Source organism: Trichinella spiralis (assembly GCF_000181795.1).
Source record: "Trichinella spiralis strain ISS 195 chromosome Unknown Scfld9, whole genome shotgun sequence".
Taxonomy (NCBI): domain Eukaryota; kingdom Metazoa; phylum Nematoda; class Enoplea; order Trichinellida; family Trichinellidae; genus Trichinella; species Trichinella spiralis.
In genome coordinates this window covers 3,863,593-3,886,964 of record NW_003526948.1, presented here as the reverse complement: position 1 = coordinate 3,886,964, position 23,372 = coordinate 3,863,593, and the positions used below count along the sequence as shown (strand labels likewise).

The 23,372-nt window shown below is 36.6% G+C and overlaps 2 protein-coding genes across 2 annotated transcripts; both read left to right on the top strand.

Annotated features, from left to right (window-relative positions):
- Positions 1–1,657: 1,657 nt before the first annotated feature.
- On the top strand, positions 1,658–4,557 carry Tsp_05551 (vacuolar protein sorting-associated protein 13a). Its single transcript, XM_003371835.1, has 7 exons — positions 1,658–1,685; positions 2,157–2,179; positions 2,641–2,766; positions 3,054–3,118; positions 3,208–3,313; positions 3,634–3,671; positions 4,458–4,557. Exons 1-7 carry the CDS (start codon positions 1,658–1,660, stop codon positions 4,555–4,557), a joined length of 486 nt encoding a protein of 161 aa, XP_003371883.1.
- An 89-nt stretch (positions 4,558–4,646) lies between these two features.
- Positions 4,647–22,116, top strand: Tsp_05552 (putative tetratricopeptide repeat protein 27). The gene is made up of 51 exons (XM_003371834.1): positions 4,647–4,704; positions 5,411–5,547; positions 5,610–5,719; positions 5,770–6,049; positions 6,576–6,646; positions 6,899–7,165; positions 7,232–7,384; positions 7,484–7,589; positions 7,650–7,737; positions 7,951–8,099; positions 8,194–8,373; positions 8,440–8,593; positions 8,685–8,764; positions 8,836–9,091; positions 9,148–9,273; positions 9,390–9,493; positions 9,623–9,790; positions 9,854–10,257; positions 10,399–10,552; positions 10,611–11,018; positions 11,083–11,237; positions 11,320–11,398; positions 11,827–11,949; positions 12,013–12,162; positions 12,369–12,635; positions 12,725–12,970; positions 13,086–13,196; positions 13,494–13,625; positions 13,705–13,899; positions 13,930–14,090; positions 14,227–14,518; positions 14,598–14,735; positions 14,950–15,096; positions 15,170–15,271; positions 15,516–15,623; positions 15,704–15,790; positions 15,859–15,918; positions 15,985–16,247; positions 16,313–16,439; positions 16,523–16,984; positions 17,942–18,078; positions 18,149–18,344; positions 18,503–18,578; positions 18,648–18,808; positions 18,856–19,052; positions 19,465–19,588; positions 19,775–19,858; positions 19,944–19,984; positions 20,584–20,716; positions 21,580–21,666; positions 22,066–22,116. The coding sequence occupies exons 1-51, from the start codon at positions 4,647–4,649 to the stop codon at positions 22,114–22,116; spliced, it is 8,145 nt and encodes a 2,714-aa protein (XP_003371882.1).
- Positions 22,117–23,372: the final 1,256 nt, after the last annotated feature.

Here is a 23,372-nt window from a genome sequence, read left to right as displayed (position 1 = left end):
AAAGCTCGAAAAGTACAAAAAATTATAAGCCTAAACAATAAAAAAAACAACGTTCATAAAGCCTACTTATTTGTGTGGATCAGTAAACATAATAATGCACAACTAAAAAAATTTCACAGAAATATATAAATAATATTTAAATAAATAAATAAATAAATACATTAAAATCAAGTATAGAACAATTCTAACACTCAATGACAAAACGAGATAAATGAGTTTTTAAAAGAAATGTAAGTATGAATACTGTAAAAGCAAAAAAATGCTAAGTTGCATGTTTTTTATTTAAATTCATTTCTCACAGTAACTGGTTTAAATATAAGTTCAGTAAAATAATTAATTAATATGAAATGTCCCACTTTGTAAATAAATATTCTCCATCCAGCTAAACCACTAATCAGCACTGTGCAGCAGGATAACAATGAAACAATCATAGCAACAACTTCATTATAATCAAAACAGACTTTTTAATAAGTAAATTGTAGCATAATAAATAAATAATCTGAACCATAAAACGCTATTTAACGCAAAATATAAAACTGCAAAAAGTAATAAAATGTGAAACGCTTTTAATTTTAAAATAAAAATGAATATTTACAAAGAATGAGCGGAAAAGTACGTTTGTGGACAATAATTATTGACAATCAAATTTGAAATAAAAAAAGATTACAAGCAATATAAATAAATAAAAGTAGCTGTAAAAAGTATATATAGAAAATAATCAAAATATCACTTGGGCGGCGGATGGCACAACTGCAAGTCTTGTAGCTTGTAGTTCAAAAGACTCGAGTTCGAATCCCGATGACGGATGAAAAATGTGATAGCGATTAATTGCCAGTGTTGATCTAATGATCAAATGCTGTGGCAATGATCGACCTACTCGAGGTGAAATACCGCAGTCCAAAGAAAAATCAATACACAGCATGCACTAGTTAGAAGTACGCAAAACGAGCTACCGCCTGTGTTAACGGGGCGAAGTTCTGATGCGATGACATCCGGTGAACTGACCGGTTGCCACTATTCCTAACAGCTCTGTGTTAATACAAGCAGATCTCAGTACTCCCATACCAGAACTGGGATGAAAACGAATCGGTCACTTTTCTTTCATGATTTGAATATTAAAATTTGACATTTTCGTTTTGAAGACATTGAGAAAATACATGAAACAAAAGACCTCAGCTGTAAATTTCTCGGGTTTGATTTTATCACTTGGACAACAATGATTTTGCTTTTAAATTCTAACTACGCATGAGAAACAAAATTATAGTCGACAATTTTTCGGACGTGTTTGCCAAATTGCTGTTAAATAATTTCTTGTTAAATAACTATTTTTAGTTAATTTTATTTAACCAAATTGTTATTCATTTACTGGGGTGCATTTTACATTTATATTTTAATCAGAAATAGTAAATAACTTGCTGATTGCGAATTTTAGCATTGCATTTCTAAAAATATCATCAGCAGTAATAGTGTCGTTAAGTAAACTTTTAATTCGAAATTTAAATTAGCTAACTTCAAAGTTCCCGCAAAATTTTGCCGGGATTATTGCTATTTATTAATCAACAGCCTTCATTTAAATGTAACTGACATGGGCTTCGTTGAATTTGTACTTGTATTATTTTGTTTACTGTATCAATAGTGCAGTTGAATTATGTTTATTATGAAAGTTCAGCGATTTTGGCGTGTTGGTTATATATCATAACGGCATTCATACATTCTTGAATTGTTTGAAGTACCTATGTGGCGTAAAATATATGCTATTGTTTTCAGTTCTCATTTTCGTGCTTTTATAGCGTTGATACAGTTTTGGTAAGATAGAAAGCATGAATTTTCTCAAACAATACTTTTTGTTTCGTGTTACAGCTTCCATTTTTGTGTTTAGCATTCATCTCATACAGTTTTGAGTATGCTTTTAGTCATTTATAATTATCTAAAGTAGATAATTTTCATTCATTAGGTAAATTAGTTTATTGTACATTTTGTTTTATTGTTTTTGATTGGTATTTTAATTGTATTTCAGAGAAATGATCAATGTAGTTTAAAAATTTTGTGCAGTTTTCTGATACAAAGTGATTTTTCTATCCGAATGAAGTTGGGTAACTTTTATTTTTTGTGCGCCTTTAGTCTGTTAATCTTCTAAATTATTGTTTTGAATTAAGTAATACGTTTGCAAGCGTTATCAGTAATTTGTTTTAAATTTATTCTACTTATTATTATAATCATTAATTATATATAATAATAATGTGAAAAATTGATAAATAAATTGTTTTATTTATCTTATAAATATAAATGAAAAAAAAACTCTGCAGTAATACACTGTTTATTGTAAATGAAAATGGAATAGGCAGTTTTGTAAATTATTTTAATCAAAAAGTTGTCTATTTCAAAATTGAAAAATATAATACAAATGTGTAAAAATGCATTTCTGATATAATACAGCAGAATGCTATTGTATTACCATATACAGCAAAAAAAAACTTGACATTGATACAAAAATAGAGAAGGATATCTTATTTTTCACTGTGATACAGTACTCTAAATCTACCTTCAAATGAGCAGCAACGATTTGATTAAAATTTGATTTAACGTAACTTTTAGATCACTATTCTTAAACGTTTAATTTTATATTTTAAAATAAATAAGTTCTCTGTGCATTATTTAATTAAAGTATTTGTTAATTCATATCGATCAATGTACTGTACAATTACTTTTACGTTGCTCCGCAGTTGCGTTGTTCATTGTATTGTCGGTTGTGTTTCTGCTTGTCACGTGATTATTTGCTGCTCTTTGCAGCATGTGCGATTTTTCGATTGTATTATGTTTCATGATTAGATATTTTTGCATCATTATTAGTATCAAAAGTACCGGTCTTGCATTTCAGCAACCGTTCTTTCTTGTTTACCGATTTAAACAATATTTTTCAAAATCAAGCAGTTTCATTTCAATAAAGCAGATATATTTTTATTATTTTTTGATGTTTACTTAATCGCTGATTTGTTTCACAGTTTATGCGCATTTTTATATGGTTACTTTTTGTCTGTTGTGATTTTTTTAAGTCGTCTGCAGATCTTTTAACTGCCGTGCAAATTGTGCGCATTAGTTGGAAGAAGTCGCTTCGCAAGTTAATCGAATGCTTCATGTTTTAGCTTTCGTTGAGTGAACTGTCGGCAGCATGGTTTTCGAGTCTTTTGTCACGTCTCTTTTGAACAGATTTCTCGGGGCGTATGTGGAAAATTTGGATGCATCGAAAATGAATTTTGCCATTTGGAGTGGAAACGTTGTTTTGAACGATTTGAGATTGAAGGCTTCATCTTTGGTGAGTTACGAATTCAGTGATGGATCTTAATTTTGTTTTTAACTTTTTTTTGGTTGCTTTTTGTTATGCTGCTGATTTTAAATGAGTTACAATTGTGAAAAGTGGGTGTTGAAGTGAATTCTTCTGATCTATGAATATTGGCTGTTTGGTTTAGTAAATATAGTCTTGAATTAATAACAGACTGAATTAGTAAGTTTGGGAAATTTGTAACATTTTCTAAAACATTTGTTCACTTTAGTGTCTAACTTTAAGCGCATTTATAATTTTTTATTTTTTCTCCATGCTGAAACATTACGTTTATCTTGTTGTTTGTTTTCCAGTTTGGAGCAGTTGCTCGTTTAATTAAAATGCAGCCCCAGTTTTTCATTATCCAAAAGTAGTAGAGTTTCAATGATAATTTATATGTACACACATAAAAAAAAAATATATATATATAATTTTAATGCACTTTTAAAATTCTGTTTCAATGGCGTAAAATGACGACTTTTGAAATGATAGTACTTTGTTATACGGTGATATATTTAATTGTATTATTTGAAAATTTTATGTTCCGTTAAGTTGAATAACGTAGATGAATTTTCAAGCACATTAATGCTTTCATGTTTTATAAAATAATTACTAGTTTTGTGTAATTTATTGGCTATCGGCATGCATTTATGATGAGTGAATGTGTATGATGAGATCGTTATTTTTATTTTATTGGTAAAGTTCTCTTCATTTGATTAGCTGAAATTGGAAATTGTTATTAAGTGTTGTTAAATCGAACTTTTCGGTCAGGATTCAATGGAATAATTGCAGATTGTTACTCGTTTCAAAGCTTGAAAGTGATGTTTAAATTTTTTTTTGAAATTAATGTAATTGAATTTCATGTAAATTATGAAGCTTGCATGCGTGGTTTGAAAAGTTTTCAGTATCGAAACAATTGTTATAGATGAAAATATGAATTTATTAAAACTTTAATTATTTTGCGATGAGAAAAAGCGGTGCTTAATTTTAAAATTGCTTTTTAATTTGATTTTGTGATGATGTTGTTGTTGTTTAGGATGAATTCAATCTGTCCGTGAAGATGAAGTATGGATTTCTCGGTAATTTTTGATATTCTGTGCATTATTGCAATAAATAATGATGATGATACTTTTTAAAGAGAAGTTAGCTTTGAAAATACCATGGCAAAATTTGTACACCGAACCAGTAGTTGCAGAGATCGAAGGTTTGTACTTGTTAGCCGTTCCGAATGTTGGTAATAATTATATTATTTATTCTTATTAATTTCTGTCTAAATTGATATTCGCTGTGCACAGGTATCAAATACAATGCAGAGAAGGAAGAAAAAATGGCTATAGATGCCAAACTAGCCGAATTGATGCGCATCGAATTGGCGAAGAAGCAAGGTTAGTTGTTTCAAAAATGCATACTGTATTTTCATTGTATTAATATTTCATTTGTGTAGCAGTTACTGTGCCTCAGGAAGACACGTTTACTGAAAGAATGCTGTCTCAGGTTATTAAAAACTTGCAAGTGACCATACGAAATATTCATATTCGATATGAGGATTGCTTTTCAAATGTCGAAAGACGTTTTGCCGCTGGTCTTACGCTTCATCAGCTTTGCTTTCAAGTATTATTTATTCTGTTGTTGTTCTTGTTGTTCTCGTTGTTTTCTATTTATTACTTCGTTGCAGACTACCGACGAGGATTGGAAACCTTGTATTTTGAAAGAATTGAAGAAAATCATTTATAAAGTGACCATTTGAAACAAAAGAGCATTATTTTAGTTACGAGCAGAAATTATGATTGATAATTTTTTGTTTTCTAGGCTACTGAGATGAAGTCATTTGCAATTTACTGGAATTGGAATTGCCAATTGTTGTCCAATTTGGATGATTTAGAGCAATTGAAAGCAAGATATCAATGCAATAGTTTTAATTAATTTTTAATTTACGCTTTATTTTTCATTTGTAGGTGGCGATGAAGAAAGGAATTTCCAGAAAAGGATACATTCCGGAAGAATTTTATTACAGTATATGAATTTTGTTTATTATGCGAGAAAACTGAATTTTATTCATTTCATTTTGCTGTTTTTTTCGTTATGCTTCAGTTTTGGCACCAATCAGCATTGGCGCTTATTTGAAGTTGAATACTAAACCAGAAGCGGATGGAACGAATTTTTCAGTTCCGAAATTTTTTGTAGCCATCGAAATAGATGAGTTGACATTGAATATTCACAAATATCAAGTAGTTTTACACTTCGTGTATTATTTCTTTGATCTTTAACTAAAAATTTCCAATGTCTGCAGTATCAAGGTATACTGGAATTTTTGGAAGCTCAAGAACAATTTGCTTTGAATGCAACCTATAGGAAATTTCGTCCTTATGGCATTTCATACCGTGGTCACGCCAAAGAGTGGTAAGTTGTAGTGTAATTCTTTTGTTCTGGGATTTTTTTTATTAAATCAGCGAATTGATATATTCATTATTTATCCAATTGGATGATTGTCGTGGCAAGAAGCTAGTTGTTGGTGCTCATGTTTGTGCGCAGTGGGTGTGCAGTGTAGATATTTGCAGGTGGAAGTTTGCAATTGATGCAATTATGGAGACAGAGGTGCAACGTCGAGCGAGAAATTGGTCGTGGAAGCACATCAAACAGCACAGAGAATTGTTGAAAGAATATCGTGCTGCATGGGTGGAAAAATTAACGAACAAAAATATTTCTGTCGAGAAAGTTGCAAAAATTCAGGTACACTTTGGTTTTAAAATATGTTCAAGGGAATATTATTTATTTGTGTATGTATGTATGAATATATAAATTGTTTCTTTTTTTCATACAGTTAGCCGAAAAGGAGTTGGATTTGTTCAATCTGAACATTGCTCGACAGGCAGCAGAAATTGACGTTTGTTCAGAAATTTATTCATGCAATTGTTTATTTATTTGTTTGTCCATTTAGATACGTCGTCGAGGTTTGAAATTGATCGAAGAACAAGGTGGATGGGTGTCATGGGTGAAGAGCTTTTGGTATAGTGATCAAAAGCAAGAACAGCAAAACGATCTGACCGACATAACTACTCAATTTGAAAAAGCAATGACCAAAGAGGAAAAAGCGAAACTGTACGAAGCAATTGGTTATCAGGAAAATCAGTTGCCTACAATTTATCCGAAAGAGGTGAACTGTCAGTAGTTTATATGTTATTTTAAATGGATTTATGTTTGTTTGTCAGTTGGGAGTGTTCGAGATGCACTGTTCATACATATATTGTATTTTTAGTTTGTCGACATTGACATTCGTTTCAAGCTTGGCTGTTTTACTGTTGTAGTGCTTGACACCAACGAAGCTGGGTGTGTAGTTGTTGAAATGTTCCATGTTTTGTTGGATGTTGTTTGAAAATTATCATTATCATTATCATTATTATTATTATGCTTATGGAAAATTGCTTTTGCTATATTCTAGATCAAGACAAGGCATTTTGAGAATGTGCCTTCAGTTTGTTGAGGCGTCGTTCAAGCAGAGGCGATCGGCCGGAGCATTTCTGTATTTCACTTTAGCGGTGCTTTTTCAATTTTGCTGCTGATTGGTTTGTCGATTTGCAGATTGGAGGGCGAAGTGGGCGTGTTCAAAATTACCGGCGTCGGCTCTGTGAAAGACGTCGCTCAGCGGTCACTCGTGGCGCCCGCGACAAGTAGCAAAGGTGCAGCATTCAAGCAGCTGAAATTCGCCTACGAGACCAACCCTTTGGACGGAAGTTGCGACCAGGATCTGATGCTACGCTCGCAGCCGTTGTTGGTCACATACCATGCCGAGATAATCAACCGTCTGCTGGTGGCTCTGCGTCCGCCGGAATCGGTTCGCCTGAAACAGTAAAACACCAACAACACGTGCATCATCTCTTTTCTTTTGCTACTTTATTGCATCTATTTGCACAGGTTGACCAATGCGGCGATGATGAAATATGAGGATATCAAGAAGATATCCACTGCCGGTTTGCATCGGGCGATGCAAATGCGCAAGAGGTTCAAAATTGATTTGGAAGTGCTGCCCACCACCTTGAACATTCCTGCTTTCGGTGACATTAGCAGGTGGGCTAAAAGAAATTTCATACTTTTTTTTTAATAAGCAATTATTTATCAATTTTTGCAAATCGGATTGTTGTTCTTTTTTGCTGTTGTCATTTGCAGAGCTAAATCAATGTTAGTAATGGATTTCGGTGTGCTGACCATCAAGTCGGAAGAATTTAAAAACAAGAACACGTTGCACGTTGATGAACTTTACAAAAAATCTGAAGTGAATGATATTTTTTTACATTTAAAAATTGATCAGTTGATTCGTTGATTTCTTATTCAGGATGAACGTTGTCGAATTTTGATGAATGACGGCTATGATGCAATGGATGTAACTTTGAAAAGTTTGAAAATACTATTCGTCGAAAAAGGTGAATTTGCATATGCATATTTATTTATTTAGATAATGATATTTTATTTTTTAATTTCAGATGCGAATGGTCAATTTGATTTGCAGAAAGCTGAAGCGTTATTAGAACCAACCGGCATCGGCATATTGATCAGAACAGCCATTGCCGACGATCTCAACATCCCGAAGTGAGTGTTGGTTGATTTGATGCATTGGAACAATTCTGTACGCTCAGATTATATTGTATGTTTAAGAAATCAAATCAAAGGATCATTGCCAGATTTGACGTTCAACATTTCTGAACGATATTTGGTCCAATTGTTGAAGCTGGTCTCCAGTATACCAAAGCCACCGCCGGACGAGAGGAATCATTCTTTGCAAATGGTATATGGAAAATGATCAATTGCAAAACAATAATTGATAGCTAAATAATTTGTAATGTATTTTTGTCTGTTGTTTTTTCTTGTTTATTTCGCAGTGGCAAGAGAATGAGCCTAAATATGGCAATGTTCGAATGCAAGCCCCGTCTGAAGTTACAATCGACGACGATTTGACCGTCTCTTCCGAGGGAAAAACCACCGACAGCGCCAGCGGTACCTCTTCGCTGATTGACTACAATGAACAAGTGGATTTTCAAATTATATTTTTACTGAATCAGGTTTTGTTTTTGATTTTGTAAATTTTTATCACAAATACATTATGAACGTTGTTCGTTTGTTTGAAGATTGCTTTGGATGTTTACCGAGAAGAAGATAAAGCATCCAAATACTTCAGTTTGCGTGTGGAAAATGTCGGCATGGAACTGCGCACTAGACCATTGGACATGGTGTTGCAGTGTCACGTCGGTACCGTGGAAATGCTCCACCATGGTTACACCGGTACGCCTATTGATAGCAAGCTGTGCTTGAACAATATTATTTTGTAAATGTTCTGTCGTGGATTATTATTGTTGACGTTGCTTTTTTTTAGCAGTTGACGGCACTTCGCCGTTGTATTTGATTCGCAAAGCACCTTCTTCGCAGCATCTGCTTTACTTGGACTATCGTCAGGTAAACGTGACAATCAAGCAATGTATACATAATACGTATATTGAATTCTCAATTGTAATATGAAATGCCAGGCGGACAGAGAAAATCCCTTGTTTGCGTCCACTTTTCATTCAACTGAACAGTGGATCGAACTGAAAGTACAGCCGTTGTGCATCAACGCGCGCCAAGAGGCGTTGGTTGATATGCAAAACTTCATGCACAGATTGCAAGATGAAATTGCCACCTTGCCCGCGGTACCTGTGCCGAAAATTACGACAGCGTCCAAATACGCACCGGCGACGCCGAATATTATCACTACCCCCAAATCGAAGACACCCTCTCAGAAAGGTTGGTTTGTTTCAAAATAATTATACTGTTGTGAGAATGTTTTGCTGAATTTGCAGGCTCGAAAAAGTCCAAAAAAGTCGACACTGTAGCGTTCTCCATGCTGAAATTGCGAGCTCGCGTGAGCGGACTGCGAGTTGTGCTGGCCACATCCAACGGTCCGATCAGTGAAATTGCCGTAGAAGGTTCGAATGATGAATATATATTATATATTATATGTGTGCATCGCGTTTTTGATTTATCTTTCGTTATTTCTCCGAATGAATCCAACGTGCTGGGCACACTGCAATTCTGTTTTCAGGTCTGAAAGTGGAAATGGTTCAAATGGTTGAAAAGACGAAATATTTTGTCCGGTTGGAAAGCGTCGCCATTGACCATTTCGACAGCCATTCCAATTATAAACGGGTAATAAATAAGCGCATGCAGATTTAATTCTGAAACTCTCTTAAAGCTAAAGTTGATGTTATATTTTTCTTTTTGTATTTGTATGAGATTGTTTGGTGCTGTGCACGTATATATGTATGTATGTTTCAGATTTTGAGCGTCGTCGGTGATGAGATGTTTCGATTGGAATGTGTTCAATACAATATTCCACCTGAAAACAAACGTTTGGATTTGTTGAGTCAAGTGGAAATGAGATTGACAGTTCGTTTTTCCCAGTTGCGATTTATTTTCCTCTACTACTGGTTGAGCAGATTGTTGGTAAATTGTTTTCTTGAAATATGATTATTATTTCTTTTATTAATTTACTTATTTTTATCTCAGAATTGGATATCGCCTTTTCAAAATGCGGCACAGCGTACGGCTTCTTACGCCGGAAGCGCGTTGCAAGAAGGTGCACGAACGGCGGTCGATCTGTTCCAAGATCAAGATATAACGAGAATAAAATTGGATATTGTCATCAACGCCCCTGTTATCATTGTACCGGCTAATACGCAGTCGAGCCGAGCGCTGATGGTGAATTTTGGTAAAAAGAAAAAAAGAATTTTCTTTTCAATTCTGCTTGCATACTGTTTGTTTGTTCTGTTGTTTAGTGAGCTAGTTGCTTTGCTTTCAGGGCAGTTGATTGTGAAGAATGAATTCCGATTCTGTAGTGCTTTGAGCGTGGATGGCGTGTCGACATTGTTCGACGATATCAATTTGAAATTGGACCAGATGAAAATATGCAGGTAAGAAAAGAAGGCGTGGCAATTGATGATGATTGAACAGTGGAAATTTATTTTTTGCTTTGAGATTTTTTTCTGATGACAAGAATTAATTTTTTTGATTTGATTGAATGATCAAATTTCACTTTATGTATGTGTGTGTAGGGTTCTATTGGACAAAGATTGTTGGACATTGACTCGAGAACGACAATTGTTGAAGCCGATCACGTTTGTCTTGGCCGTGCAACGCAACTTATCTTTCGCCAATGTGAAAAGTGTCCCGTTGATCAGTATCCGAGGCCAATTGCCCGACATAGAGGTAGGCGATTTGCCGGTTCAACGGTTCCACTGTGCATTTATTCGACGCTTTGTTTTAGCTGGGCTTGACTTCGGACGATTACGCGGTGATGATGGAAATTTTGAACGAAAATTTGGTCGAACTGGAGGAACCATCGTTGGACTTGTCGATCACTGCCGGCTCGTCGACAACTGGCACCGGCGGTGGCAGCAAAGAGGCGGACGCGGTGAAATCGTCGGTGCTTGTCGACGTCGAGCTCGTGGAAGCAGGAGAAGCGTCGAACCAGCGAGCTGGCAACGTTGTCGCCGTCGCTGGTGACAAAACCCAGCAACCGCCACCGTATACTTCTTCTTCACCACCACCACCACCATCATCATCTTCTTCTTCCTTCGACAGTACGGTCCAAGTGGAGCTTGGTTTCGAAATTGACCATCTCTCAGCCGTGCTGAGCAAATGCATCAAGCGTGAAGCGGTTTTAAAATTGGACGTAATCGAATGCATTGTTTAGCTTTGTGTTTTGGTTCCAAGTTCTCGTGCGGGGTGTTTTGCAGGAGGATATTTGTCCAACTGAACCGTTGGCCGGACTGCAGCTTCGCTCGATCAAGCTCCACGCGCGGCTATTTACCAACGGTTGCATGTCGGCGAATGCCGTAGTTCAAGGTTTGGAAGTGGAAGATCAACGTGCCGGCGACATTGGAATACGAAAGTGAGTGATTCTTTTGTTTTGTTTTTGTGAATTTATATAATTTTTGTCCAGTGTAATAAATAAATGAATATTTTTTGTTCAGACTTTTGGACTGCATGCCCGGCGTGCAGAATAGTGCTGTATTGACGGCAGATTACAAGACTAGCATTGCAGCTCCACGAGTAGGTGAGTTGAACAGAGAAGAATTTTGCTTTATTTCTTTTCATCACTTATTATTATTTTTTTTATTTTTTTTATTTTAGCTTTGGTGAATTTGAACAAATTTTTCCTCTGCTTGAGTGTGGACTTTTTGTTGGAACTGTCGTCATTTTTCACCTGGGCACCGACTGATCGATTCGCCGAGTCGCTGGCCGAACGGGCGTTGGCTCAGTCGATGAGCAGAGCGAAACGATCCGCCGGGGAACAAATTTCTGCTGGCGTTCAGTCGTCTGCTGATTTGCTGCAAATCAACACCCAAATCAACGGAATCCAAGTGATCCTGGTCGAAGATTGTCGCCAGCCGGAAAGCACAAACGCCATGTTTCTAGAGGTGTAAAAATTGTTGTCCGTTTTTGTTTCATTTGTTTCATTATTGTCTATGTTGTTCCAGTTCCGAGCTTCGATGGATATTGATTCAACCGCGGACGAGATGAACATGCAAGGGTCGGTGGAGAACTTGGAAATGTACAGCGATCAATTTGCTATGCATCAAAGGGGCATGTACAAATATCCGGTATTATTATTTCGACGAAGAAATATGATCGATATTTGATGTTTCATTTTTTACATGTTGCAGATTTTGTCCCCTTGTCGAATGGCAGTGAATTACAAGAAAACTGCGAATGAAGAATCGGCAAAGGTGATCATGCCGGAATTGAAGCTCCGTCTCTCTCCGGCCGCTATTCACCATTTCAGCACTACTTTGGCCGAAGTGACCCGCAACAAGGTGCGACAATTGAAACAAATGCATTTTTAATTTTTACGGCATAAAAGCAAAACAGACATTTGATTTTATTTGATTTAATTGGGTTTGTTGTATTAAGCAGAGCGAGTATTGTAATATAATCCATGTAATAATCAGTATGAAGGGCAGTTTGCTGTTTGGCTTGTTTGCTTTTTTTGGGTGTATTTTATTTTTTATTCTTTTACTAGGCCGAAGTAACGGTCAGCACGGTTGAACAAATTCCAGCGGATGTTTGGTCTGAGAAATTGATTGCAAGTCAAGCATTTTGGTTTTTGAAAGAAAGTCCGTTTATACTTTTTATTATTTTGTTACATATACATACATATTTTTTTAATGCACACACACCTATTGATTTGGTAATTTTAGAAGACGATATAGATTATGGATGTGAATGTGACGAATCGATGATTGTGGATGATGAAAATAGTGAATGTTCGTTTAAAAAAACTCAACGAGTAAGAGAGTAATTATTGAAGAGAAGAGAATTAATTGTTGAGCTTCAGAATTGCTTTGAAAAAAAAATTTTTTTTTCCTATCGTTGCAGCTTGTATTCGATATTCCCAGTGTTTTTATGATGTTGGAAGCGGACAGTGGCAGGCGTACCATACCGATGATTTACTTGCACTGCGGTATGGAGGGAGAAGTTTACGACTGGTCCTCTTTGTTGTGGGTGTCGTCCACTGTGACATGCATCGCTTGGTATTTCAACGATAGGAACAACGCTTGGGAACCAATATTGGAGCCCATAGTTGAGAAAATGACTCCCAGACCTTGGAAATTTAGAGCACTGGTATGCAATGAGAAGACTTTTAAAACTGTCGTCGCATTTTGCTTTTGTCATTTTTTATAAGTTCATATATGTATGCATGTATGTGTGTTTCTGAATTATTCTGTTCATTATTCAGGTAAATCAGAACGATCCTCTTGACAAAACAGATGGACAAGAAGAGGAACAGATATGTCCAAAAGCCCGTATGACCGTTTCTATCAGTTCAGATGACGTTCTTGAGTTAACAGTAACCAAGACTTTCATGGATTTGGCCAACAAGCTGTCACAAGCATGATTTTTCTTTCATTTTGCTGTTTTAAATTTCACTCAATAACACGGCTGTTGTGTAGGCATTTAGCGCTGCAGCCCAGAGAAGATTGGAAGCTAAAGTTGACTCATCGAAACCTTTGGAGCCATATTTGTTGATCAACAAGCTTGGCTTGCCAATCATGATTGGATCCACCGAACACTTTGATGTAAATTTATTGGGCGAAATTGTTTTGTTCACTTTGACGGAGGAATTTTGTGTTCTATTTTTTTTCAGGTACCGGATGATTACATCAGTAAACCGTTGATGCACGGTGAATCGGTTTCTCTGATCGGTAAAATGAACGTATCTTGCTTAGGGGCACTGGAATTGCAAGATGCAACGCCTTCTATGTATCTCCATGTTCAGGTGACTCTCTGATTTTTACAGCTGCACACACTGTGCAATAGTATATAGTGTACATTTGTTTTTGTTCATTTTGCTCCAGATACCTGAACTGAACGTCACTCGCATTCTGGATGTGAGCCATGCCGGTTTACGTCTTTATCACATTCAGGTCAGAGCCACTGCCGATGGAAAGTGGAAATTTTTGGTCGACGTATCCACCTCGATGGGCAATCGAGTTATTGTCCTTCGTTCGGCTGTTATGGTTGGTTTGGGGGAGGGGTTTGCTTTCGATATGGTATGTCCAAGTGATAATTTTCTGTTTCAGCTTTACAACTTCTTGCCGTTTGACGTGGAAATATACCAGAAGACGGACAGCAGTTTTCGCGATGTAATTTTGCTCAAAGCTGACGGCGGTTGTGCGTCGCCCACTCTGTCCGACGTCAATCAAGGCAACACGGAATTTTGCGTCAAGCCCATCGATGATTCGTAAGATTTTTGCTGTCGTGCTTTACTGTGCCATCATTATCTCATCATTCCATTCGCTTTATCATATCTAGCTGTTTTCTTTTTTTTAGAAATCAAATATGGTAATATTTTTGTTATTACAGTATATTCATTGAAGCGCAAGTCCATGTAAAAAAGTATTATTGAGCATGCTTAAATATCAGCAGTTGTTGATCATCAATCCTATTTCTGTTGACTGTTTGTTTTGTTTGGTTTTGGCTTCTTTTTTTCTTTGCCTATCACTGATTGATCTCAGTGAAGTTGTGCCGACCGGGGTATATAATTTGTCGTTTCTCTTCTTAAGCTATGATGTTTCGATTCGTGGAATCAGTTGGCCAGTGTTGGAAAAAGACAACCACTCCGTACTGATGGAATGTTGCTTCGGTCACCGCGGTGTGCTTTACATCCAGGTTGGTTTACTGTTGTTGTTGCCGTTGGCTTTTATTTATTGTTTTTTTCCCTCTCTCTTCAACAATTTAACACAATCAGGCCAGCGCGGAACACGTATCTTGCTTGTCAGAAAGCAGCAACGTTTTGAGACAGAGCCACGATGTGTTCAACATTCACCTGCAAGCACCGATTGTATTTCTCAACCTTTTGCATATTGAAGTTCAGCTGTCAGTTGAGGTAAGCGACGAGGGCTGTGTGGAATTTAAAAGCATGAAAAAAGAAAATTTCTTGTACGTGAAATGTAAATATGCTTTTTCCCCCTCAAATTTTTAGTCTCCCAAACCGACTGAAATCATCACACTGTCGAGCAGTGAATCTCGACCATTGTTTCACATTCATCCGTCGAAGGCGAAAATCCGATTAACAGTACGTATTTTTTGATTTGTTCCAGTCTGCCAGGATGTTATCAAGAATAATTTTTCAGTTGATCGATTGTAAAAGTGAAAAACTGCGCAAAAGTTGTATTCTTGATTTGAGCACTGCATTGAACGAAGTGAACGTGCTCAGCTTTCGTGCGTTCGAAGACGATCCAGAATTGGTTTATTGATCATTGCATATTTTCCTTTTTTAATTTCTCAATGTTAAACTTTTTTATCTGTTCTTCATTGCAGAATCTTGGTTTGATGAAAGCCGAAGACAACAGCAAATGTGTACTCAGTTTGTTTTCACCAATTTGGTTGGTGAACAGTACCGGCTTGCCATTGGAATGCAAAGTGAGTTGAAGATTTGGATTGTTGTTGTAGATTTGGATTTTTCGTTCTTTGTCTTTTTATCAGGAAGCGAAATCCAACAGCGGTGGAACGTGTCGACTTCCTGTAAAGTCGGATATTGTGCCGGTGATGTTGAACTTGTCGAGGAAGAAATTTTTTGAAAAGAAAAACGTAAATCTGTGTATTTTTTTACTGAAAAAAGAAAAAGATTTGAAACGTTGTTTTTTTTGGTTTGTTTTTTTTTCAGGCACGTTTGAAAGTCTGTGATTCAGAATGGTCGTCCGCATTTCCACTGGATACTGTTGGAAGTGCGGGACGAATCACTTGTGCGCATTCGAAATTGAAAAGCTACGACGTAGGACGCGAATATTATTTTATAATTCAATTATTATTGAATTGGCAAATTATTTTGTTACGATTTTTTTTTACATTCAGGTGAGCGTCACTTCACGTCTTAGCGAATTTGGTCTTACTAAAATTTGTTCTTTCGTTCCATTTTATATGGTCAAAAATGTCTCCATGGTATGCATCTGTGTTGTTGGGTGAAGTGGAAGGAAGTATTGTAAATTTTTAACAAGTCGAAATTTCAGTTCGACATTGAAGTGAGGCAAGTGGACGAAGACAGTTGGATTCGTGTAAACGTGAATCAGGTGTGTGACAAAAGGAAAATGTTTTTTAAATTTGATTCTCTTCAAAATGATCATCTTTTGCTGCAGTGCGTTGGCATTTGGCCGAATCAGAATAGTCGTTTGATTTATTGTGCAAGGTACGTGGGTACGGTGGAAGAATCGCAGCACTTTTTGATCACGGATACGGCTGAAATGTTCGCTACAATTGCAAATCAACATATTGGCGTGTACGTCAGTTGCAATGTGTCAGAAAATTCTGTCATTATTACACTTGAAAAGTATCAGCAGGGTATGATTCCGTTGCTGATAATAAATTCATTGCAATCGTACGATTTGCTCTACGGTCAAGAGTGAGTTTGTGTTGCGCCATTTTTTTTGCAAACGGTAAAAAAAATATCTCCATTCTCTTTTGCAGAGCGAGCGACAAAGAGCCGAAAGTGCTGAAACGTGGCATGTGCGTTTATTATGCTTGGGAATCTTTGCTGCTCAAGCGTTCACTGACTTGGACGTGCGGCAACGCCAAAGATACGTGGACTATGCAGGTTGTTGCTTGCTTGCTGCCTGTGAACCAACCGTTCGAACGAAAAACCCACTGCTAATTTTTATGCAATTTTTTGTTTTTCAGAGCACGTTCGGTGAAGTGTTCCCGGATCGGGATGTGGCTTGTTATTATGTATCATTTTCGGACGGAAGCCAACGAGTGCTGTTGTTCACCGACGATGCGACGGTCTGCACAGTCGCCAGACAAGTGTACGATTTGGAAATTGCGGACAGGGAATTTTTGATCTCCTTCCAAGGAGTCGGTTTGTCGTTGGTCAACGACACAATTGGTCACGAGATTGCCTACGTCAGTTTGAAGAGGTTGGTTGCTTTTTCTTCGAATAATAATTTTCATATCCAACTTCGGTTCCAACTTTATCTCCTGTTCACTTGTAGCACCGGTGTCATATGGGAGCAGAAAAAGAAACGTTTCAGAGCGTTTTCCGTCAAATATTGCAGTCTGTTGGAAACAGCCTATATGAAATATTTGAACGATCTGAGGACGAAGCAACGAGTCGATTCATGCTGTCAAGTGCACAAATTGCTGGTAAAAAAACTGCTACTGTTTCTTTTTTTTGGAAAATTGGACTGTTGAATATCAAGGAGAATTCTTTTTTTTTTATTTCGACGAATTGCATTTGCACATTTGTTTAGGTTGATTTTGCCAGTATGAAAATTTTGAAACCTGAAGAACGGGAAATTCGGCGCAGCTTTCAGTCTGGCTTCAGTTTGCAGTACCGAGTGAGCCCGCATGACGTCCAAGTGCACCTCAAGATCAACAGCTTCCAAATTGACAACCAAATTCCAGGCTGTGTCTTTAACACGGTTTTTTCACGCGCACCAATTCCAAAATCAATTGCTTCAGAAAGCGGTATGTCCATTTTATTGTATACCATCTAGACGGCGGGTGTATTTCTGTTTTTTTTTCTATTGGTGAATTAATTATTTTCAGTACCCAAGCCGTTCATAGAGGTGACGTTCATCATGAGGAGCGCCAATGAAACCATACCCTATGTGCAGTAAGAAATTTGTGATTGATCGATTTGTTTGTTTGAACGCGATGATGTTGGTTGAATGGAATGGACAAAAAAATGAATAATTTTTTCTTTCAGATATTTCAAAATACTCATTCAAGAGATGACGCTGAAAGCTGACAATGGTTTTCTGGAATCGTTGATGAGTTTTTACAATGCTAGCAGCGTAAACAAAGAAGATACTGACGTATTAATGATATATATATATATATGTACTTGTTTTTTTTATATTCATTTTTTGTTTTAAATTTATTTTAGAAGGAAAAATTTGAGCGGGATTGGAATTTTGTCCAACAAGATCTCGGCGCTTACGCTTTGACGGCATCGTCAGATGAACAGAAAGCTTTTTACAACTTGTTGCACTTTTCACCTCTGAAGGTAGAGAAAAATCACAAATCGCGCGATGAACAAAAATTGTCGGGATGAAAGAAGAGCGAAATTTTGATTTCTTTTAATTTAATTTTTTGTAGCTTCATTTGAGTTATTCTCAAGGCGGGGCAGCGGCCACTGAAGGTGAAACCGAATCGATATTCCAAACCCACATACTGGGTTTGTTGTTGAAAAGTATTGGCGTGACAATGACCGAAGTGCAGGATGTCGTGTTCAAGTTAGTATTTTCAATTAAATTGATTTTCATATTTTCCACCTGATGATCGATCACTTGACATTTTTTTCAGACTTCCGTATTTTGAACGCGATTGTGTGTTCTTGGGCAAACAGGCGTTGTTCAACGAAGTTTACGATCACTACTTCAAACAAGCGGTAAAGCAGATCTACGTGTTGGTTCTCGGTTTGGATGTCATTGGAAATCCGTTCGGTTTGATGCGCGATTTGTCCATCGGAGTGGAGCAGCTGTTCTACGAACCAATTCAGGTAGGCGGCGACAATTTGTGAATTTGCATTTCAACAACAATAACTTTGCTTCATTCGAAGTTGTTCGATTTGTAGAATAGCTGTTTTTTTTCTTCTACTGAGTTGATTTGGATAAAATGTGTGTTTTTTTCATGCTTTTATTTGTTTGTCTGTTGTAGGGTGCGATAGAAGGACCGGAAGAATTTGCCGAAGGTTTGGCGTTGGGAATGCGCAGCTTGTTGGGACATACCGTGGGTAAGAAAATTTCGACTGATGTTCTTTGGACGTAATTGGTGGTGATTGTTTGGGTTTGAATTTTTGAAGGCGGTGCCGCCGGGGCGGTTTCCAAAATCACCGGCACTCTCGGCAAAGGTATAGCTGCTTTGACGTTCGACGCGGATTATCAGCAGAAACGGCAACGGATGATGAACCGTCGAACTGGCGATTTGTCCGGTGTGGCGCAGAGTGGCACTGGGGCGTTGCTTGTACGTTGTTGTTGTGCAAAAGAAAATATAATTTCCAAAATGTTCAGTCCATTTCGTTGCTGTCACTTTTGCAGGAAGTGTTCGACGGAGTGACCGGCGTTTTCACCAAGCCGATCGAAGGAGCCAGAGAGGAGGGGGCCCTTGGATTTGCCAAAGGTCTCGGTAAAGGGCTGATCGGTGCGGTGACGCGCCCAATTTCGGGCGTCGTCGACTTCGCCAGCACATCTTTCGAAGCGCTGAAAAAGTAGGAATACAGTACATTGTTTGTTGTTGTTGTTGCTAATTTCAAATTATCACAGGGCAACAGAAGTGCTCGAAGAGGTCAAGCCTACCCGGCCCACTCGTTATATCGCTTTGGACAGGATAATTCGGCCGTACACGTTTTACGAAGCCGAAGGCACCAAAATGTTGATGGTCGGCAATAATATACAATACAGAGTCCCAATAGTAATAATAAGCAACGGACGCTTGATTGTTTCAGGATTTGGAAAAGGGAAAATACCGAAACACTGACTCTTACGTTGTACACCAACCGTTGACCCCAAAGAACGACCAATTTTTGATGGCCACTGATCAGTATTGTTGAATTGAACAGCTTGTGCAACTCACTGCTGTTCATCACTTTTTTTTCGTATAAATAAGTTTGAACTTTTCAGGCGCATTTTGCACATAATGATCAGTGATTTTACCGGAAGTTTTACGGTCACTTGGACTATCCCATACACTGAGATGAAAGATCAACCAAAAATGGACGGATTGAAATTGACCATTCACTGCAAGGTAATTTTTCTTTTTATTCTTCTTTAAAAATCTTTGCTCTAATCCCCCTCCCCGTGTGTAGGTTTGTAAATTGAAATTATTTTCTCCCTAAATGTATTCCTTGAATTTTTCACACTTTATCTCTGTTCAGTTTTCCACCAGTACATTATTTTGTAATTGTGTATGAAAATTACAATTAAATTGCAGGAAAAGAACAGTAAATGGTTGTCGTCGAAGAGAAATGACGTCAGTGGCAAATCAGTATTTTTTCTCGACGAAAGTTCTTTATTGGTTTGTATATTTTCAATTTATGTTTTATTTGAGAGAAAAAAAAAGAATTTTTATTCATATGTACGTGTGTTTTTATTCTTTTCAGTGCTTTTACGAGAAAATGAGCGAAGTGTTATTGTCGAGCAGGTCAGAATAATCAGCCTCTCTCTCAGTTCAGCGGATTTTATTTCGTTTGTTTGTTTTTTTCGTTTTATACATAAAAATTTAAGGCTTGTTTGTTTTTATAGCAACAGTTAATTTGTCAATTTTTATTCGCCGGTTGAGTTGAAATTGGCTTTTAAGAATTTTTATATCTTTCCGGTGAATTGTTTTTCACTTTACACATCTCTCTATCAATCTGGCTTGTTCTTTCTTTTTGTTTCGCTTTTGTAAGCTCTGTGATTCGTAGATAGATAGATAGATATACATGTTAGATGAAGTTTGGAAAATAAAATTCTTTTTTTTTAATTGTTTTTCAAATTTACTCGTTGAAGGAAATTTCCCGTTTGCATTTTTTTTAGAATTTGCTGATTGAGCTGTTTCATTTTCAGTAGTTGGCCTTTGTTGTAGAGCTTGACGGCAGCGTTGCATAACTGAGAAACTTATTTGTGAGCTGCTTTGATAAAAAGAAATGTCGTTCTTTGCTCAGTTGATGTTAACTGTTATGTCGTCGGTAAAATTTCGAATCGGCAGGCGATCGTGAACACGTCTTTCTACAGTACATTGCCATATATATATATAATCAGGTACAAATGCGAGGATGAAGTTCACGGCGACGGTATTGTTGCTGATTTGAAATTTCTCAGTTATAACGTTGATCAATCACGTGATGTGTCTGAAAACAAAAGAAAGCAGAAGCGATATTTTCTGCTTGTTTCGGTAAGATCAATTTCAACGACTGCGCACTGTTTACAGAATTATTCAACTTAAAAAGATGAACGTGAAATGCTGCTTACAGTTGGGGAAATGTGATCGACAACACGTACAACTTCAGCAGTCGTTCTGAAAATATTCCAACTGCTTCAAACAATTGCAAATCACCGCAGCGTAACTCTACCGCTACACCATTGTCGAATGATATTAAATAAAATGTATATTATTTGTTTTCAACTCTGTGTTTCTTATCAAAAATTTTATTTTCACGCGATTACTAGCATTTTCAAACGTTGCCTAAAATCCACAACGTAAATAATAACAATTACTGCTGTTATTATAATATTGTATTAGATTATGACGTCGATATGTAAAAATGTTTTAAAACAAACAGAAGTGGACTGATTGCAGAAACGTTATGAGTTCTATTTTAACCAACTGCTCTGTATAATAAGTTCATTTAGCCTGAGCCCATAGGCAATTAATTTATCATTGCAATTTGCGGGCAGAAGCAGATGTTTCAGCATTTGTTATTCGTATGATTGACATTTGCAAACTGTTGTGCTCATATTCTCCAATTACGACGGCTGTGCATTCTGAAAAGAAAAGAACTTTGCGTGAAAAATTAATTTTCAACGATGAATAATAAAATTATTAGAAACAACCGTGAACAAAATGAGAAGGCATTGGCGAAGTGCAATTTTTTTTCCAACTCACGAAAGCTGTCAAAACACGAAAAACTTTATATCAGCATTTATGCATTTTCAAGTAGCTGAAGCTGTTTTTCTGTGTGACGCGATGTTCACAAGTTCTGCTTGTCAAATAAACGTTTTCAAGCATATTTAAAACGTGTAGTATAATTTGTTCAGATGCAAACACAACTTGCATTCTTCTTAGTTGGAACCAGACAAAATAGAAATTATACACGTGTGTTGTGTGTGCAAATTGTTCGTGCAGTGAGTGCTTTTAGCACCGACGCCTGAGAGAATTGCATACATACATTATTATTTAACAATCGTTACGCTGAAAATTTTGCAATTTTTGGATGATGTTTATGCGTATGCACGGCACGACTCACAGTATTTTGGTACTAGCTAGTCACTTGGTAAAATTGTATATATGATTGAAGAGACTGTGAAAATTTTTACTCTGCATCTGCTTATTTTTTAGTCGACTCTAGTGTTTTCGTTCTGTTACTTCAAATTAAGCAAACATACAAGCGAGTGCTAATTTTGGAATATTCAATTTCAACCAGAATTTCTCCAGACAAACGTATATGCTCAGCTGCAAAACGCATCTGCGCTTGACAAATTAGTCTACTGAGAAAACACTAATTCGCCTACTGAAAACTTCAGATTTACATCTTTGATGACAACGTGCAACTGACTATTCAAAAGCTTATTTAATGCAGACAAATACATGTTACAGTTATGTATTTGTAAAATATGTTTGTTAAAAATAAATTATTAATGATTACATCTTTGATTACATGTAACGGTAAAATACGTCTAACATTGTACTTGCTTTTCATTTGTTATATACTGTGCAACTGAATTTGTTATTATTAGAATAAAGTTTTGAAAAACTACCGAGATTAAAATGCGTGCAAATTCAGTCACCGATTTGTATTCCTTATTGATGAGCATTAAGCAAATGCACAGCCCTATCCTTTATTGGAAATTCTTCAAACTGCACGCTTTGCTTTGCTACTGACTGCGCTAGCATTGCACATGCTGAGTAAGCTTCTAAAGGCGGTCCGATTCCACTGCCTTACGCTGCGCGTTGAAATGCGCACGCCAAAATACTACCTACTATGTGGTGAAATAAATGTCCAATTGAAAAGTGCAAAGCGTTCATTATGAAATGATTACTTTAAAGTGATTTAGAATAAAAGAAAAAAAAATTATTTAAATTGGCAAACTTTTAGTTATCATAGTTCAATTGAACCAAATGATTATTCCATTAACAATCTTGTAGGTCAGTTTCATGAAAAGAGTTTTCAAGCTTACAGTTGATGCTTCAGCATTGCTTGATTTTTTCTTCATTACATAGCGCCGCACTACGCGTTCATTACCCCAGGCTACATTACAAATCACTATTGCTAACACAATATGAACTTATCTAAGGTCAGTCTGTATAAGCCGGTCAGTAATCAGACGACCATATAATGCTTAATATTATTTCATCATGTCCTGGCCTTTCTTTCAATAAGCTAATTGTGCAATAAGGTCATTCGCAAGCAGCAGGACATTTGTTCTCGATGAGTACGGACAATGTGGCACAGAGCTTTTGTTTTTTAGCTTCACCTTTTCTCAGTGAACTTGGAATTCGCAGATGTATTTTGATTATTACCATATACACTACCACCATCAATCTAGACACGATTTTTTATATAGTTAAATTACAGTTTTTGTTCAATTATAAACCCTTCGAATTTTACTCCAAATGCTAAAATTTCTACCAATAAAACGAACTGACAATCATGGTTATGCTTTTGTTTTTTTTTTATCATGGGTCACGATTGCATTTTGTACAATCTGAACTTGATACTTTATTTGACAAATTTATCACTTGTTATACGCGATATTGTTAATATTGGTATATTTTCTGCAACAAAAACTAGAAATACCGGAAAAAGCATGAAACAAATGATGTGCAGTAG